The sequence below is a fragment of the Danio rerio genome, chromosome 13 (genome assembly GCF_052040795.2).
Source record: "Danio rerio strain M-AB ecotype USA chromosome 13, GRCz13ab, whole genome shotgun sequence".
NCBI lineage: Eukaryota > Metazoa > Chordata > Actinopteri > Cypriniformes > Danionidae > Danio > Danio rerio.
The window spans coordinates 15,456,573-15,475,110 of NC_141033.1; the positions used below are offsets into that span (position 1 = coordinate 15,456,573).

At 50.3% G+C, this 18,538-nt stretch overlaps 1 protein-coding gene across 28 annotated transcripts in view; it reads left to right on the plus strand.

Annotated features, from left to right (window-relative positions):
• The window catches only part of loxl3b (lysyl oxidase-like 3b), a 176,963-nt gene that overhangs the window by 94,557 nt on the left and 63,868 nt on the right, over positions 1-18,538 (plus strand). For 7 of the 28 annotated variants that reach the window (XM_087277610.1, XM_087277614.1, XM_087277609.1 and 4 more), the window contains 2 exons: positions 5,765-5,935; positions 13,622-13,777. The exons of 2 other annotated variants lie outside the window; for them this stretch is intronic. In XM_087277610.1, the coding sequence (XP_087133736.1) occupies positions 5,765-5,935; positions 13,622-13,777 (327 nt within the window). Of the gene's footprint in view, positions 1-5,764; positions 5,936-13,608; positions 13,778-18,538 lie in introns of all 28 variants that reach the window. 19 more of the 28 variants (XM_087277618.1, XM_087277626.1, XM_087277619.1 and 16 more) reach the window with 4 other exon arrangements.

The window sequence follows — 18,538 nt, forward strand, 5'->3', positions numbered from 1 at the left end:
AAATGTTTTCTATTTTTGTGAAGGCGATGACAATTTTTACATTATTAAAAGACAGTAAGGTCTTGCCACTTAACAGAAATAATGTACAGTATAGAATATTAAGTCATAGGGCAGTGGAAAAATAATATTGTCTATGACTCCCATTAGCTTGGACGACTGCATCCATACATCTCTGCAATGACTCAAATAACTTATTGATAAAGTCCTCTGGAATGGCAAAGAAGGCGTTCTTGCAGGACTCCCAGAGTTAATCAAGATTCTTTAAATTCATCTTCAATGCCTCCACCTTCATCTTACCTAAAACATGCTCAATAATGTTCATGTCTGGTGTCTGGCTGGCCAATCCTGGAGCACCTTGACCTTCTTTGCTTTCAGGAACTTTGATGTTGAGGCTGAAGTATGAGCAGAATGCCCTCTTCTGTTGTTTGTAATGAAATGGGCAACACAAATGTTTGATACCTTATGCTGTTGATGTTGCCATCCACTCTGCAGATCTCTATCACACCCCTTGACTGAATGTAACTTCAAACCATGATTTTTCCTTCATCGAACCTGATAGATAAACCTGACAGATAAAAAGGCGCACATATCTCCGTGTTTAGGAGAATGGCGCAGCAAGCATGTTTCAACACCTTCACCAAATTGTTCCTTAATCACCAAGGGTTACCTAATACCCTTGAGGAAACCGGCTCCATTTGCAGATTGTAAAACCTTGCAAATGTATTAGGTGTTGCCCAGCCCGCAGCTCTACAGATGTCTGTTAGAGAGGCGCCGCGTGCACACGCCCAAGAGGATGCGATGCTCTGAGTGGAGTGCGCATGCACTCTTGGGGGACACGGCTCGCCTTGGCTCTGATAAGCGAGAGAGATGGCATCCACTATCCAGTGGGCCAATCTTTGTTTCGATACGGCACTTCCCTGCTGCCGACCGCCATAACAGACGAAAAGCTGCTCAGATGATCTAAAGCTCTGAGTGCGGTCAGATAAATACGCAAAGCGCGAACTGGACAAAGAAAGGAAAAGGCTGGGTCTGCCTCCTCCGGGGGCAGCGCTTGCAGGCTCACTACCTGGTCTCTAAATGGTGTGGTAGGAACCTTGGGCACATATCCCGAGCGGGGTCTAAGGATAACGTGAGAGTAATCTGGCCCAAATTCCAGGCACGAATCATTTACCGAAAATGCCTCCAGGTCCCCGACCCTCTTAATAGATGCCAACGCGACCAGCAGAGCTGTCTTCAGGGACAGAAATCTTAAAGATACTGAGTCAAGTGGCTCAAAGGGATCTGTACGCAGGCTTGTGAGAACGAGGGCGAGATCCCAAGAGGGCATGAGAGGGGTGCGGGGTGGATTAATTTGCCTAACGCCTCTAAGGAACCGGATGATGAGGTTATGCCTTCCCACGGTGCTGCCAGCCACCACGTCATGATGAGCGGAGATGGCAGCCACGTAAACCTTGAGTGTGGAGGGCGACAGCCTGCTCTCCAGCTTCTCCTGAAGGAAAGAAAGCACAACGCTGATCTGGCAATTTCGGGGGTCTTCTCTGCGATAGACGAACCAGAATCAGTGAATAGACTCCACTTCAGGGCGTAGGCGCGCCTCGTGAAGGGGGCTCTAGCCTGAGTGATGGTATTAACCACCGCAATCGGTAGGTTACCTAGGGATCACACGTGGAGGTTACAAAGATTGGGGCGAGGTTGCCAGGTGGTGCCCTGTCCCTGAGAGAGAGTAGGTCCTCTCTCAAAGGGATTTGCCAGGGGAGGAGGGAGACCTCTGACATCCAGGTCCGGTTGGGCCAGAGGGGCACAACCAGCAAAACCTGTTCCTCGTCCTCCATGACCTTGCACAGTAACTGCGCGAGCAGGATCACTGGGGGAAACGCATATTTGCGCATGCCCCGAAGCCAGCTGTGGGCCAGTGCATCCGTGCCGAGAGAGCCCTCGGTCAGGGAAAAAAAAAACTGGCAATGATCATTCTCGGGAGAAGCAAACAGATCGATCTGGGCTTCCCCGAATCGCGCCCATATCAGCAGAACAGACTCGGGGCGGAGTCTCCATTCTCCGGGACGTAAAGGCTGCTGTGAGAGCGCATCGGCAGCACGGTCGAGCTTGCCTAGAATGTGAATGGCGCGCAGCAATTTCAGCCGCGGATGACTCCAGAGGAGCAGAGGGCAGGAGAGCTGAGACATGCGGCGAGAGCAAATACCCCTCATGCGGTTGATATACGCCACCGCAGCCGTACTGTCCGTCCTGACCAGCACGTGTTGCTGCTCTAGCACCGGAAAAAACGGTGGAGAGCGAGGAACACTGCCAACAGCTCCAGGCGATTGATATGCCAATGCAACTGGGTTCCTTTCCACAGGCCCACAGCTGCATGCCCGCAGCACACAGCCCCCCAGCCCGTGTTGGAAGCATCTGTTGAGTCAACTACATGACTGGACGCCTGTCCTAGAGGCACTCCGGCCCCATATGCCCCAGGAGCCTCTGAAATAATTTCAGTGGGACCACTATTTTGCTGTCAAGCTCTTTCAGACAGTTCAGCATCAGCTGAGTGTGCTCTCCGGAGAGGCGCGCTGTCATGGTGACTGAGTCCAGCTCCAACCCGAGAAATGAGATCCTCTGCACCGGGGCGAGTTTGCTCTTTTCCCGGTTGACCTGAAGCCCCAACTGGTGGAGGTACCGGAGCACCTTGTCTCTGTGAATAATCAATTGCTCCCGCGAGTGGGCTAAAATCAACCAGTCGTCGAGATAATTGAGTATGCGGATGCCCGCGAGCCAAAGTGGCGCTAAGGCACCCTCCGCAAGTTTGGTGAAGACCCGCGGAGACAGAGAGAGCCTGAAGGGGAGGACTTTGTATTGCCACGCTCGACTTTCAAATGCAAACCGCAGTAATTGACGGTGGCGGGGAAGAATGGAGACATGAAAATAAGCATCCTTCAGGTCTATTGCTGCAAACCAATCCCAAGTACGAACGCACCGGAGGATGCGCTTCTGCATGAGAATTTTGAACGGCAGCTTGTGCAAACAGCGGTTCAAAATGCGCAGTATCTAGTATTGGCCATGACCCACCGCTCTTTTTGGGTACGATTAAGTACGGGCTGTAAAACCCGCTCTCCATCTCGTCTGGAAGGACCAGCTAGATTGCATCCTTCGTCAGGAGGACAGCAATCTCCTCTCGCAAGACAGGGGCGGACAGGGGGCTGACCCTGGTGAAATACTCACCTGTGAACTTGGGGGGCCATTTCGCGAACTCTATCGCTTAAACGAGTCTGATTGTGTGAATGAGCCACTGCGAAGGGCTGGCCCACGCTAACCAGGCAGGCAGAGCTCTCGCTAATAGATCCATCGCTACAATCGCTGACGTACCAGCAGTGGGGCAGCGCGGAGTGGGTGTGCTGATCTGGGAAGTTCGAGGGTCCCGCGGAAGAGCTGGGGGCGAGCGATTCGCTCTCACTCCGCACACTAACTCCGTAGAGGGGGCTCGAGGGGTGGGGGAAAGGAGGCCGTCCCCCCAGAGCTTGTGAGCCACTGGCGAAGCGCACAGAGCCTGTGAGCTGGGAAGCAGAGCGTCCCGAACTGGCAGGGTTCGTGCTGTCACATCCGGGTATGCGGAAAAGTGCACTTTCATTAATGTTTTCGTAGCACTGAAAAGTACCGTTGGAATTGGGGCCCCGCCCTCCAGCGGGGAAAGAGCAAATTTCCTCTTCTTCGGATGACCTGTCTTAGGGACGCTTCGCGGTCCATTTACCGGACTTAACAGCGCTCTGGGCAGGGGGGGCTGCCTGCTTCCGAGGTGCTCGACGCGCCCGCTTTGCCGGAGGTGCAGGCGGGGGTGGGGCAGCACTCGTAGGTGGATGCCCTCGGCGAGGAGCAGCGGATGTAGATGGTTCGGTGGGCGGAGCGGGCTTACGGTCCCACCGATAGATGCCAGCCTGGGATATGGGGGAGTCAAGAAAGCAAACTTTGTCGACTTTGTCTCCAACGCACACGGAGCAGACTTAGTGGTCCGAAGAGCATAGTCGGTTGCGGTGCAAAGCTAGTGTAGCAAGCCTGGGTTGGACCCACCCCCGTGCAGCTGGGCCAGCGCCTGCGCTTGGTAGCGCTGGTAGGTGGCCATCGCATGCAAGGCGGAAGCAACCTGACCCGCAGCCTTGTAAGCTCTAGCTCCGAGGGAGGCAGATAACCTACAGGCTTTGGACGAGAGACAAGGCGGACCCCGCCAAGAAGGGGCGCCACGCTGACAAAAATTGACCGCAATGGCGTGCTCAACCGGCGGAATCGATTCATAACCCCTGGCCGCTCCGCCGTCAAGAGTAGTGAGGGCGGAGGAACAGCATGGGCAGAGAAAGGTGCCCTCCAAGACTGCGTGAGCCTACTGTGCACCTCCACGAAGAAGGGGACGAGAGGCTTTGAAGGCTTCGCCCTCTGGTCCTCTACGTAGCACCCATCTAGTCGGTCCGGCCGCGGAGCTGGGGGATAAACCATCTCCAACCCCACGGCCGAAACAGCCCGGGAAAGCACGGCTAACATGTCCGTTTCAGGATCCCTCTTGACAGCGCTCACCTGCCCGGAGGGGGCGAGTGGGTCGGGATCATCATCGCACAATGAAAGCCCACCCTCCGATGCCACGGTGGACGTCTGGTCTCCGGTGTCATCGAGCGTAAGGGCTACCATCTGGTTAGACGGATTGCTTCCCCCGCCCGAAGCTTGGATGGAGTGCTTGGAGGAGCGGGAGGTCCGCGGGCCCGTGGGCGACGGATTATCTCCCGCTGAAACCCTCAGATCTGCCTGAGTGCCCGCTGCAGTGCAGGGGACAGCTGGGGTGGTTCCCCCCTTCACAAGGGCTAGCCGCGATCTCAATTGCGCCACAGTCATGGCATCGCAATGACGACATGGACTGCCCGCGAGCACCGGATTAACATGTTGGACCCCCAAGCATGCAACGCTGTGATCGTGCCCATCATCCGGAGACAGGAAACCACCGCATCCAGGAACACACAGATGGAGCGGCTTCCTGAAAAGGATGTGCTGCACGACTGTGTTGCTCTTTTAGGAAATAAGCAACTATATGCACTGCTCTGGAGGACCGGACCCAAAGAACGCCAGGCAAGGGAGAATCCCAGCTTGACCGTCTGCGGCCACGTGTACCCACTCTGGACCGGGAGACCACTCATTCGCTCAAATTGCAGATAATAGCAGAAGGAACCCTCATCAACTCTCTCAGAAGACTGTAAAGTCTCTGAAGCGAAAAAGATGGTGTTTCCTTGCTTCCCCTGTGCTTATATGCAGAGATAATTGGCAATAAGACACACGTGCGCAAGCTTATGCTGACATTTCATTGACATTTCATTGGCCCATTGTATACTCTTTCAGACGATTGGCTTTCTGAAACAAAATCCCCCATTTGTGGATTAATGAATAAATCCACTAATAGCATTGAAGTTCCCCATTTGAAGGGGAACTGTGACTATAAGCGTGTACTTTTAATGATGTTAAATAAGTTTAATATTTATTTACTTGTTAGACTACGTCTAATTGGCTGATTTTTAAATGTTTAAATGTTGTGTGGCATCTGATGCAAACAGCTAAATTACTTGTTGCAGAAATCTTTTGCCGCTTGCATCTTTTGTGTCTTGAAATCATTTTGTTGAGCGTGTTGTTAGGACATGGTGTTAAAAAAATGAGCCAAAAAAAAAACACTAGTGGTAAAAAGTGTGACCATTAGCCCTGGTCTCCTCTTATCCCTGGTCCCTGGTTGTGCCATGCTCAGGTGCGTATCTTAGGGGGGCGAACACGATATGAGGGCCGCGTGGAGGTGTTGCACAGAGAAGCAGACGGGACGCTGCGCTGGGGCTTGATCTGTGGAGAAGGCTGGGGCACGCAAGAGGCCATGGTACTGTGCAGGCAGCTGGGCCTCGGGTATGCCAACCATGGCCTACAAGTAGGATGCTAACAGTAACAGCAACACACACTTGCATGCTAACAATGCCTTAAAATTTCTGCTACTATTGAAAAAAATCAGATGGCGCATCTACTTACACACTCATGTATGCAAACTCAAAGTAATTAACTTTGAAAAATTCACCCTAACAGCAGATGAAAACACAGCGGCAGTACTTCTAATACAGGTACAGTTAGAAAAAAGCCTTGATTAAAAGATTAGGCAGCTCCAGTAAACATTTGCTTGGTTTTAGTAGTTACACTAGCCTCAGACTAGTACTAACCAGCCTTACTATTTTATACTGATAGCTTATTTATGAAGAGGTGCAAAGAATGGGAGTTTGTCTTTTAACAATTTCTACAAATTGTTAAAAAATGTTCATGTACAAGAAAGTGCAGTGTAAAAATACATCTGAAATTAAAAACTAATTAAAATAATTAATGGGTTAGTTAACTCAAAAATGAAAATTAAGTTTATGATTACTCACCCCCAGGTTGTACCCATCCTCTTAGACCTTTGTTCATCATCAGAGCATAAATTAAGATATTTTAGATAAAATTGGAGAGCTCCCTCCTACTCATCCATTGACAGCAATGATTAGAGTCATTTAAGGAATGACTTTTTTTAAAAATGGCTTACACACAAAACATTGTTGGTTTACAAAAATATAAATAAATAAATAAAAATAAATAAATAATAATAATAATCAAACAAACATCCTGTTGCACTACTACACTTGATTTTGGTTTTATTGTAAAAATAAAAGCCAGAAAAGAAATGAGAATCTAAAATATTTTATTTTATACCTAAAAAAGGTGATTAGGTATTCAAAAATGTTTTATTTAGAATATTTTAAATAAATTGATCTTACACTTCATATTTTCATATTTTTATAGTATATTCATTAAGTCCGATTCTTTTACCGTAAACCAACAAATCAACCATTTGGTAGAGGCTGATATTTTAGAAATTATGGGATGTGTTGAAAAAAAATGCATTGAGTGTGCTAACTAGCGACATTAGAAGTTATACTTTTTTCTTAGTGGAATAGTTAAAAGGTTAACCAAATTCACATATATAGCATGTCTTGGGACCGTGGGGAAAAGCGGAGCACTCGGAGGAAACCCATGCAAACACAGGGAGGACATGCAATCTTAACACAGAAACCCCAACTGGCCCAGCCGGGACTCGAACCAGCGACCTTCTTGCTAACCCCTGAGCCACCATTGCTGTCTGCGAATTTAGTTGCTTAACTGTAATTATACCAAGCTCCAAGAACACTTTTGTGCTCCAAAAAATTATGAACACTAGAGAGTGTTTTCTATGTGCAATAAGATGGTTCCCTGTCATATAGGAACTTCTTTGTGTGTCTGTATAAACAGACTTTGGGAGTGCTTTAGACAACCAATCATTTCTGAAGATATAAAAACGGGCCAATAAAATGCCAATTGAATTGGCGGAGCTTAGCTCCACAGCTGAACTGATGAGCCAATTAGGGCTATATCAGTCGGCTGTGTGAGTTAGCTAGTCAGAATTGTTGCTTCAGACCCGATCTGAGACTGAAGAACCCTTCTGCTGAGCTGATTTCCAACGTAGAAGAAAGCCTTTCCTTCACCAGTGTGGGAGAAGACGTTTTAGCAGCAGTTGAGCTGGGTTTCCCGCCCCCTAGCGTTTCGCTGGTAATCTAAAAGAGCAGTTTTCTACAAAGAGCAGAATTCCCTAAGAGAGCACACGGTCGTGCAGCGCGTCTTTTTCAAGATGTCGTTTCCACCGTGCGTTACTGGATGCGGTGGTTTGCTCACCCCGGATGTCAGGCACGAGTATTGCGTCACATGCTTGGGGCTCCAACGTGTTAATGCGGTGCTCGTGGACAGTTCTTAACCGCATTGCCATGGCTTGACAGTTGCGCAACTGAGGTCGCGGCCAGCTCTTTTATTAGGGCAAATCACCCCTTCTGCCCCCCGCCAAGCGCACTAGCGCAGGCCTGAGGGTTACAGTGGGGTCTAATCCGTTGCCTTCGAGCCTGCGGACCCCTCACTCCTCAAAAGTGCGCTCTGTTTCTGCTTCGAGTGTGAGCACCGGTCCAAAGTCCGGGTTGGCCGCGCTTTCATTAAATGACACTGGGGTGTGACGTCCATCGCTGCATCTGAGGGTGGGTTGACATGCTCTGAGGAAGATCCGGACCCCCTGCCACCCTCCGGGGTTGTCAGTATGGTTACGGATCTGGAATTGGACATGCTGGCTGTGTTAACCCTGGCTGCTTCGGCCATGGGGCTGGAGATGGCTTGTCCCCCAGAACCGCGGCCGGACCACTTAGATGGGTGCTATGTGGGGGTGAAGAAAAAGGCGAAGCCTTCTAGAACCCCCGTCCCCTTCTTCCCGGAGGTACACAGAGAGCTCACGCATTCATGGAGGGCACCTTTTTCTGCCCGGTCCTCGTGCGCTCCTGCTATGATGTAGCGCCCAGAGGATGCAAGGCGGTTCACCAGGTAAAGCATGCTAGCCGTTGCACTCGTGGAAATTCTCCCAAACTCCCTTCCAAGGCATGCAGGTTATCTGAGTCTCTCATGGCCAGAGCTTACACTGCTGCAGGTCAGGCCGCCTCCGCTCTGCACGCTACAGCCACCTATCAACGCTACCAAGCCGAGAAGCTGGCCGAGATGCAGGCGGGAGGTTCTCCCCCGGGCTTGCTGCATGAGCTCCGCACGGCAACCGATTATGCTCTCATGACTACTAAATCGAATGTTTGTGCCCTGGGGAAGACGATGGCCACATTAGTGGTCTAGAAACGCCACCTTTGGCTGGGCTTGGCTGAAATGAGTGACGTTGACAAAGCTCACTTTTTTAACTCTCCCATATCCCAGGCTGGCCTGTTCGGCGACATCGTTGGGGAATTCACCCAGCAATTCTCCTTGGTAAAAGAGCAGTCCAAGGCAATGGGTGAAGTCATTTATCAGCAGGCTCGGAAAACTGCTCCTCCCGCTGCCCCTTCCGCTGCGGCAGCTCCTCGCAGAGGGCGCCACCCGTGGCTTTAACATCCGCTCCGCTTCTGCTGCCCGCTCCACCGGCTAAGCGGCAATGCTGAGCCTCCCACCGGACTGCGACGCCACCGCCCCAGGGTGCTGTTAAGTCCGGTAAATGGACCGTGAAGCATTCCCGGGATGGGCCATTCGGAGAAGAGGGGACCTGCTCTTTCCTAGGTGGGAGCCAGAGGATTATTACATCAGTCCACTACGACTCTAAACTCATCGCTGCAGGGTCAGGGCCAAAGGCAACCAAATTTCCAAAATAGCAGTTTCCTCTCTCTCCGGGTGCCCAAACCCGAGCACTGTCAGTCTGGGACACTCCGCCTTCCAGCTCGCAGCGCCGGGACACCTCGCCTCAGGCCCTCAGAGTGCAGCAGAATGGAATCCTTTCTCTCACTCCAGCCTTACCGCAGGATTTAGGGAGGAAGGTAAGAGAAATTCTCTAATTTTCAGCTCTTCCTCAGAACGCACTGCTTCCCGGGATGAGCAATCCCATCCCAAGCTGCGCCTCCGCTGGCACGTCAGCGATTGCTCCGATGGTGCCATTAGCGCGCGCTCTGCTGGCTTGGTTAGCGCCGCTCAGCACGTTGCGGGGGCTCATACGGACAGTCAGACTCGGCTATGCGATTCAGTTCGCTATTCACCCTCCCAAGTTCACGGGTGTCCTTTTCACAAGGGTGATCCATGAGAGCGCCCCTGTCTTGCGAGAGGAGATTGCTGTCCTCCTGGCGAAGGATGCATTCGAGCAGGTCCCTCCAGCCGAGATGAGGCCCGGGTTTTACAGCCCATATTTTATTGTGCCCAAAAAGAGCAGGGGGTTAAGACCAATCCTAAATCTGCGCAGACTGAACTGTCATTTATACAAAATGCCTTTTAGAATGCTAACCCAGAAGCGCTTGAAGAGCTTCCGTCCACAGGATTGGTTTGCAGCCATAGACCTGAAGGACGCATGTCGCGATCAAAGGACAAGCGTGGCAATACAAAGTCCTCCCCTACTGGCTTTTTCTGTCTCCGCGGGTTTTCATCAAGCTCGCGGAGGGTGCCCTAGCGCCCCTGCGCCTAGCGGGCATCCGCATACTCAACCATATCGACGATTGGCTCATTCTAGCCTCGTTCTGCGATCAGCTGATTATGCACAGAGACATAGTGCTTCGGCACCTCGACCAGTTGGGGTTTCAGGTCAACTGAGAGAAGAACAAACTTTGTCCTGTGCAGAGGATCTCTTATCTCGGGCTGGAGCTGGATTCAGTCGCTATGGTTGCGCGACTCTCTGAGGAGCGCGCCAGGCTGATGGTTCCCTGTGTAAACGAGCTCCACAGGAAGATAGTGGTCCTACTCAAAGGTTTTCAGAGGCTCCTGGGGCATACAGTATCCGCAGCCGTTGTCACGCTGCTCAGTTTGCTTCATATGAGACCACTTCAGACGTGCAAGGTGCGCGTATTTATATTATATTTCTACGGGCCGGAGTGCCCCTAGGGCTGGTATCCAGGCATGTTGTCGTAATGACAGATGCCTCCAGCATGGGCTGGGGGGTCGTGTGCAACGAGCATGCAGCCGCAGGTTTGTGATCCGGACCCCGCCTGCATTGGCATATCAACTGCCTGGAGCTGTTGGCAGTGTATCTAGCTCTCCTCCACTTTTTACCAGTGCTGGGGCGGAAACACATGCTGGTCAGGAAGGACAGCATGGCGACGGTGGCTTATAGCAACCATATAAGAGGTATACGCTCCCGCCGCATGTCTCAGCTCGCTCGCCGTCTGCTCCTTTGGAGTCACACATGGCTGAAATTGCTGCATGCCATCCACATTCCTGGCGAGCTCAACCGTGCAGCTGATGAGCTCTCACGGCAGCTATTGTTACGGGGAGAGTGGAGACTCCACCCCTATTCGGTCCAGCTGAGATGGGCGCGCTTCGGGGAAGCCCAGATGCTACCACCGAGAACGCACATTGCCAGATGTTTTATTTCCTGACCGAGGCCCCCCTCGGCACGGATGCACTGGCTCACCGCTGCCCATCGGGCATGCACAAATATGCGTTTTCCTCAGTGAGCCTAATCGCACAAACTTTGTGCAAAGTCAGGGAAAACGAGGAGAAGGTCTTGTTTGTTGCGCCTCTCTGGCCCAACCGGACCTGGGTTTCGGAGCTCACACTCCTCGCGACGGCCACTCCTTGGTGCATTCCCCTAAGGGAGGACCTCCTCTCTCAGGGAAGGGGCACCATCTGGCATCCATGCCCAGATCTCTGGAACCTCCACGTGTGGTCCATAGACGGAGCGCGGAAGATTTAGGTGACTTACCGCCCGCGGTACTTAACAACATCACTCAGGCTAGAGCACCCTCTACGAGGCATGCCTATGTCCTGAAGTGGAGTCTATTCTCTGAATGGTGCACTTCTCGCCAAGAAGACTCCCGAACTTGCCAGATTAGCATTGTGTTATCCTTCCTTCAGGATAATCTGGAGCATAGGCTGTCACCATCCACACTGAAGGTTTACGTGGCTGCGATCGCCGCTCATTATGACGCGGTAGAGGGCAACATGCTCGGAAGGCATGATCTAATCATCCGATTCCTCAGAGGCATGTGGTGGTTAAATCTGTCCCGCCCCCCTCTCATGCCTTCTTGGGATCTCTCTCTAGTCCAAGAGGGTCTGCAGAGAGATCTGTTTGAGCCACTCAAGTTAAAATTCTGTCATTAAAGACAGCTCTGCTGGTCGCATTGGCATCATTCAAGAGAGTTGGGGATCTGGAGGCAGTTTTGGTCAGTGAATCGTGCCTTGAATTCGTTCCCGGTTACTCTCACGTGGTCCTGAGACCCTGGCCTGGCTGTGTGCCCAAGGTTCCTAGCACCGCATTTAGAGATCAGGTGGTGAACCTGCAAGTGCGGAGGCAGGCTCGACTCACTCACTGCTTTGTATCGTTCGCGCTTTGCGCCTTTACGTGGAAAAAACACAAAATGTAAGATCATGTGAACAGCTCTTTATCTGTTAGGGTGGTAACAGAGGTTGGCCCACTAGTTAGTTGTGCGGTTGGTACGCCCATTTGGTCTACACGCATATTGAGGATCGGTGCCAGCTATGTGCATCCCCATTTGGTGATGCCATATGCATTATTACCATGGTGTATTCCCCCTTATCTTCCCTAACCGCTAACCAGCTTATCATATGTAGCACTCCCCCTCATTAGGGCTAGTCCATATGCCTCCTTACCATCAGGTCTCCCCTTCTGGGTAGCTGGTGGTCTCCGCCGCGTCCTCCCCCTGCGGGGACTGACGCTTTCCCAACGTATTGTCGTATTTCCAAAAATCCCTAGTCTATATTAGCTAGGTAAAAGCACACTTACGATCGATTAAACATTAAACATTTATTCCCATGTAATGGTAATATGTTGGGCCTAAGGGACATTGGAAGGTTGCGCTCTTGGTGTTGTCAGTGCGCTCACGCTTTGGCTTGGCAAACTACACATCAGGAGTGTGATGGGCTTGGTTACTGTGGCGCTTTCTATACAGTCTCCCAAAGTCTGTTTATACGTACGTAACCCACGTTCCCCGAATAGGGAACGGAGACATGTGTCTCCACTGCCACAGCACCTGAGTCTCCTGCTGGGAGCTGAGCGATCGGCTCTTCAGCAGGCAAAATTCTGGCGAGCTAACTCACACAGTCGACTGATATAGCCCTAATTGGCTCATCAGTTCAGCTGTGGAGTTAAGCTCCGCCAATTCAGTTGGCATTTCATTGGCCCGTTTTTATATCTTCAGAAATGATTGGTCGTCTACAGCACTCCCAAAGTCTGTTTATACAGACACACATCTCCATTCCCTATTCGGGGAATGTGGGTTACGTACCTAACCTGGATGTTATGTGCTGTGCTGCTGACCCCAATGACAAAAATGCCCATACAGTAAACACACACCCTGACCTGACAGAGAAAGAAAAGATACAAGGGTACAAAATCATTTTTACTGTTTTTTTTTTTTGAAGCACAGAAGTGTTCTTGGAGCTACATATGATTACAGTTGAGCCACTGAAGTCACATGACAATTGTTTTGACAATGGTTTTGGTTCCTTTTCTGGACTTTAAACATCTCAGAACTGTTAAAACTGTATATGGAGGATGAGAGAGGGCTCTAATTTTATTTTAAATATCTTAATTTATGTTCTGAAGATGAACAAAGGTCTCGGGGGAATAATAAAACATGAGGGTGACTAATTAACGAGCCCCTATTGTGCATTATAAAAGTTCATATTTTGGTTTTGGGGGTCTCTAACAATAGGCTACCTAATTATCCTTATGACTCCCATATGACTTGTTAAGCGATTTATTGTTTTTTCAAACCCCACCTTAGCGAAATGTTAATCTGTGCTGATTGGTTTATGACCCAGTCTGTGATTGTGATTGATTGGGTTGGTGAACTAACCCTTTAATAACACTTTTAATAGTTCACTATTACGAAAATAGCTCTACTTCAATATAAGTGTTGGAGTTAAAAATTACCACAGTCCAACATTGCATTTTACAATGTGAAGATAAATAAGCATCATATCTATTAATAATAAAAAATGCATGAATAAACAAATGCTTTGCCATAAAATTTTCAATGAATTGACACACATGAAGAAAACAGGCAGGTGAGTGTGTTTGACAAGGCGTAGGCTGTGTTTGCAGGTGCGTCTGTCAGGCGGGCGTTCTCCGTATGAGGGGCGTGTGGAAGTGCGGGTGGGGCAGCGGTGGGGCAGTGTGTGCAGTGAGGGCTGGAGCACTAAAGAGGCCATGGTGCTATGCAGACAGCTAGGGCTCGGTTTCAGCATGCATGCTATTACTGTGAGTACAGCAATATCTATCCGATATAACAAGTACTAGCTGGTCGTTTACAAGCAATTAAATAAATGATCAAATTAATAATATATATATATATATATATATATATATATATATATATATATATATATATATATATATATATATATATATATATATATATATATTTATTAATTTATAAAAAATAGTTCACCCGAAAAATGAAAATTTGTTGATAAATAACTCCAAACCTTTATGGTTTATTTACCACAAATCTTGATGAGTTTCTTTGTTCTGTTAAACACAAAAAAAGATAACTGAAGAAAGCTGAAAAACAGTAACCACTGACTTCTATAGTAGAAAAAAAAACAAATACTATGGAAGTCAATGGTTATTGGTTTTAAATATTTTTTGATATGACAGATTTTTCCTTTTTTGACAACTCTCCCATTACACAGATTTCTCGTCAGATTACTACTTGTGTAATGCTGTTATACATACATGTATTTGTACATTATTTCATGAAGTATAACTTATGTCACCACAATATAAGTGTCACCTGGGGACTGTTTCATAAAAGTCATTTAGAAAAGCTTGCACACAATAATGCCGCGAAACCATGAAGGTCGAGCATAAGTGCATTGTTCATGTTTGTGCTACTCTGAAAATGTGACAGCTATTCACAGTGAGTGAGCCACATTAGTTTTTAGAGCTTAAACAAAATAATTTAAACATAATAATCAAAAACTATGGCTTGCATGAAAGCAAGACAGAAGGCTGACAGGAAATTGCAGATTTAAAAATATAGGCCATTATTTAGGCCTATTAACATTAAATTAAATATTTGTCACAATACATTGAAATTGTGCTTGTGCTTGTTCCTGTGCGAGAGCGGAAATACGTGCTTACTGCCAATTGTTTCTTGCAAGAAAAAGTTTTAATGCATTGCAGGCTCCCGGTAACATTCAAAATGTACTTATTGTCAGCACATTAAGTTTAAAATAATGGCTACAAAGAGCCGTGCACACACAAGCGAACGGATTTTAAATTTGCTCCTGAAACCACCGCAAATTGCTGCTTTGCCTTTGACATGTTCATGCGGCCCATTGGAAAATAACTTTATATTAAAGCAAGTCTACTGCTCGGCTCAGGTCCATCTCTTGATTATTCCACTCAGGGTTTACAGCATTAAAGTCATTCTTTAAGAAATGTAGCCTACTTCTTTATTTCAGTCAGTGCTTTCTTAATATTATTTTCTTCATTACATTTTTGTCATTCATAATTAAATAGCTAAGTACACCCCTCACAGTTCTGTCTTTTAAATGAACATTTTCTACAGGATGCTTTACAATACTATTTTTCTGCATTTACAGTAGATTATTCAGTACCAAAGCAAAATTTTGAACTAATCTAACAAAAAATAAATTGAAGATTTGAAAAAATTGAAGATCCAAAAATTAGTACAACCAAAATAATTTGTTGGGGAAAAATATTAAATACAATTTTTATTTACAGGAAAAAAAAATAAACAGAAACATAAAGTAAATGAATATTTTGTTGATTTTGTTGTTGGTTTCCTGGCTCCGGATGATGGACACGATCACTGCATTGCATGTTTGGGGGTCCAGCATGTTAATGCGGTGCTCGCGGGCGGTTCATGTCGTCATTGCGATGCCATTACCGTTGCACAGCTAAGATCGCGGCTAACTTTCGTAAGAGAGTGAGCCACCCCAGTTGCCTCCTGTTCTAAAAAAGCAGCGGGCGCTCGGGCAGATCTGAGGGTTCCATTGGGAGATAATCCGCCGCCCACAGGCTTGCGGACCTCTCACTCCTCACAGCGATCCATCCAAGCTTTGGGCAGTGGGAGTGATCCGTCTAACCAGATGTTAGCTTTCACGCTCGCTGACACCGGAGATCAGATGTCCTCTGCGGCATCGGAGGGTGGGTTTTCACTGTCCGACGAAGATCCGGACCCGCTCGCCCCCTCCGGGCAGGTGAGCGCCGTCAAATCGGATCCTGAAGCGGACATGTTAGCCGTGCTTTCCCGGGCTGCTTCGGCCTTGGGGTTGGAGCTGGTTCATCCCCCAGCTCCGCGGCCGGACCGACTAGATGGGTGCTATGTAGAGGACCAGAAGGCGAAGCCTTTGAAGCCTCTCGTCCCCTTCTTCCCGGAAGTGCACAGTAGGCTCACGCAATCTTGGAGGGCACCTTTCTCTGCCCGTGCTGCGTGTTCCTCCGCCCTCACCGCCCTTGACGGCGGAGCTGCCAGGGGGTATGAGGCGATCCCGTCAGTGGAGCGCGCTATCGCGGTCAATCTTTGTCCGCGTGGCGCCTCTACGTGGCGGGGTTTGCCCCGCCTCCCGTCCAAAGCCTGTAGGTTGTCTGCCTCCCTCGGAGCCAGAGCTTATGAGGCTGTGGGCCAGGCTGCTTCTGCTTTGCACGCGATGGCCACCTACCAGCGCTACCGAGCGCAGGCGCTGGCCGAGCTGCAAGAGGGCAGGTCTAACCTAGTCTTACTACATGAGCTGCGCACCGCAACCGACTATGCTCTTCCGGCTACTAAGTCTGCCGCATGTGCGCTGGGGAGGACGATGTCCACACTTGTGGTTCAGGAACGCCACCTCTGGCTAAACCTGGCCGATGTGCGCGATGTGGACAAAGTTCGCTTTCTTGACTCCATATCCCAGGCTGGCCTGTTCGGCGACACCGTTGGTGAATTCACCCAGTAGTTCAAGGCGGTGAAAGAGCAGTCGGATGCGATGGGCAATGTCATCTATCGGCGCGGCCGTAAGCCATCCACCTCCGCTGCTCCTCGCCGAGGGCGCGGCGTACACCTTGAAAGCAGGCAGCCCCCCCTGCCCAGGGCGCCGTTAAGTCCGGTAAACGGACCGCGAACCGTCCCTGAGACAGGCCATCCGGAGAAGAGGAAACTTGCTCTTTCCCAGCTGGGGGGCGGGGCCCCGATTACAACAGTACTTTTCAGTGGCACCAAAACATCAATGAAAGAGCACTTTTCCCCTTCCCCGTATGTGACAGCACGAGCTCTGCCAGTCCGGGACGCGCTGCCTTCCGGCTCGCAGATTCTACGTGCTTCGCCAGTGGCTCACGAGCGCTGGGGGGACGGTCTCCCTTTCCTCAGCCTTCCAGCCCCCTCTCCGGAGTCAGGGTGCGGAGCCAGAGCGAATCGCTCTCCTCCAGCTCTTCCGCGGGACCCTCGTGCTTCCCGGATCAGTACACCCACTCCGTGCTGCCCCACCGCTGGTACGTCAGCGATTGTAGCGATGGCTCCATTAGCGAGGGATCTGCCTGCCTGGTTAGCGCGGACCAGCCCCTCGTGGTGGCTTATACGCACAATCAGACTCGGTTACGAGTTTCAGTTCGCGAAACGGCCCCCCAAGTTCACGGGCGTGTATTTCTCCAGAGTCAACCCCCTGTCCGCCCCTGTCTTGCGAGAGGAGATTGCTGCCTTCCTGGCAAAGGGTAAAATCGAGCCAGTTCCTCCAGCCAAGATGGAGAGTGGGTTTTACAGCCCATACTTCATCGTACCCAAAAAGAGCGGTGGGTCACGGCCAATCCTACATCTGCATGTTTTGAACCGCTGTTTGCACAAGCTGCCGTTCAGAATGCTCACGCAGAGGCGCATTCTCCAATGCGTTCGTCCTCGGGATTGGTTTGCAGCCATGGACCTGAAGGAAGCGTATTTCCAAGTCTCCATTCTTCCACGCCACCGCCAAATTCTGCGGTTTGTGTTCGAGGGTCGAGCGTGGCAGTACAAGGTCCTCCCCTTCGGGCTCTCTCTGTCTCCGCAGGTCTTCACCAAACTCGAGGAGAGTGCCTTAGCGCCCCTTCGGCTCGCGGGCATCCGCATACTCAATTATCTCGACGGCTGGCTGATTTTAGCCCACTCACGGGAGCAATTGATTATGCACAGGGACAAGGTGCTTCGGCATCTCTGCCTACTGGGGCTTCAGATCAACTGAGAAAAGAGCAAACTCGCCCCCGTGCAGAGGATCTCTTTTCTCGGGGTTCCCTCAGCCCTTGGAACGACCCCTCGTTCCTACAGGCCGGTGTGCCTCCATTACAGGCGTCCAGCCATGTTGTTGTTTTAACGGATGCTTCCAACACGGGTTGGGGGGCAGTGTGTTGCGGGCATGCAGCTGCGGGCCTGTGGAAGGGTGCCCAGTTGCATTGGCATATCAATCGCCTAGAGCTGTTGGCAGTGTTCCTCGCTCTCCACCGCTTTTTACCGGTGCTGGAGCGGCAACACGTGCTGGTCAGCACAGACAGTACGGCGGCGGCAGCGTATATCAACCGCATGGGGGGTATGCGCTCTCGCCGCACGTCTCAGCTCGCCCGCCGTCTGCACCTCTGGAGTCACCTGCGGCTGAAATCACTGCGCGCCATTCACGTTTCAGGCACGCTTAATCGTGCAGCCGATGCGCTCTCACGACAGCTGTTACGCCCTGGAGAATGGAGACTCCACCCAGAATCTGTTCAGCTGATATGTGCACGATTCGGGGGGCGATCGGTTTGCTTCCCCCGAGAACGCTCATTGCCAGTTGTTTTTTTCCCTGACCGAGGCCTCTCTCGGCATAGATGCACTGGCCCACAGTTGGCCTCGGGGCATGGGCAAGTATGCGTTTCCCCCAGTGAGCCTGCTCGCGCAGTTACTGTGCAAGGTCAGGGAGGACGAGGAACAGGTTTTGCTAGTTGCGCCCCTTTAGCCCAACCGGACTTGGATATCAGAGCTCTCACTCCTCCAGACGGCCCTCCCCTGGCGGATCC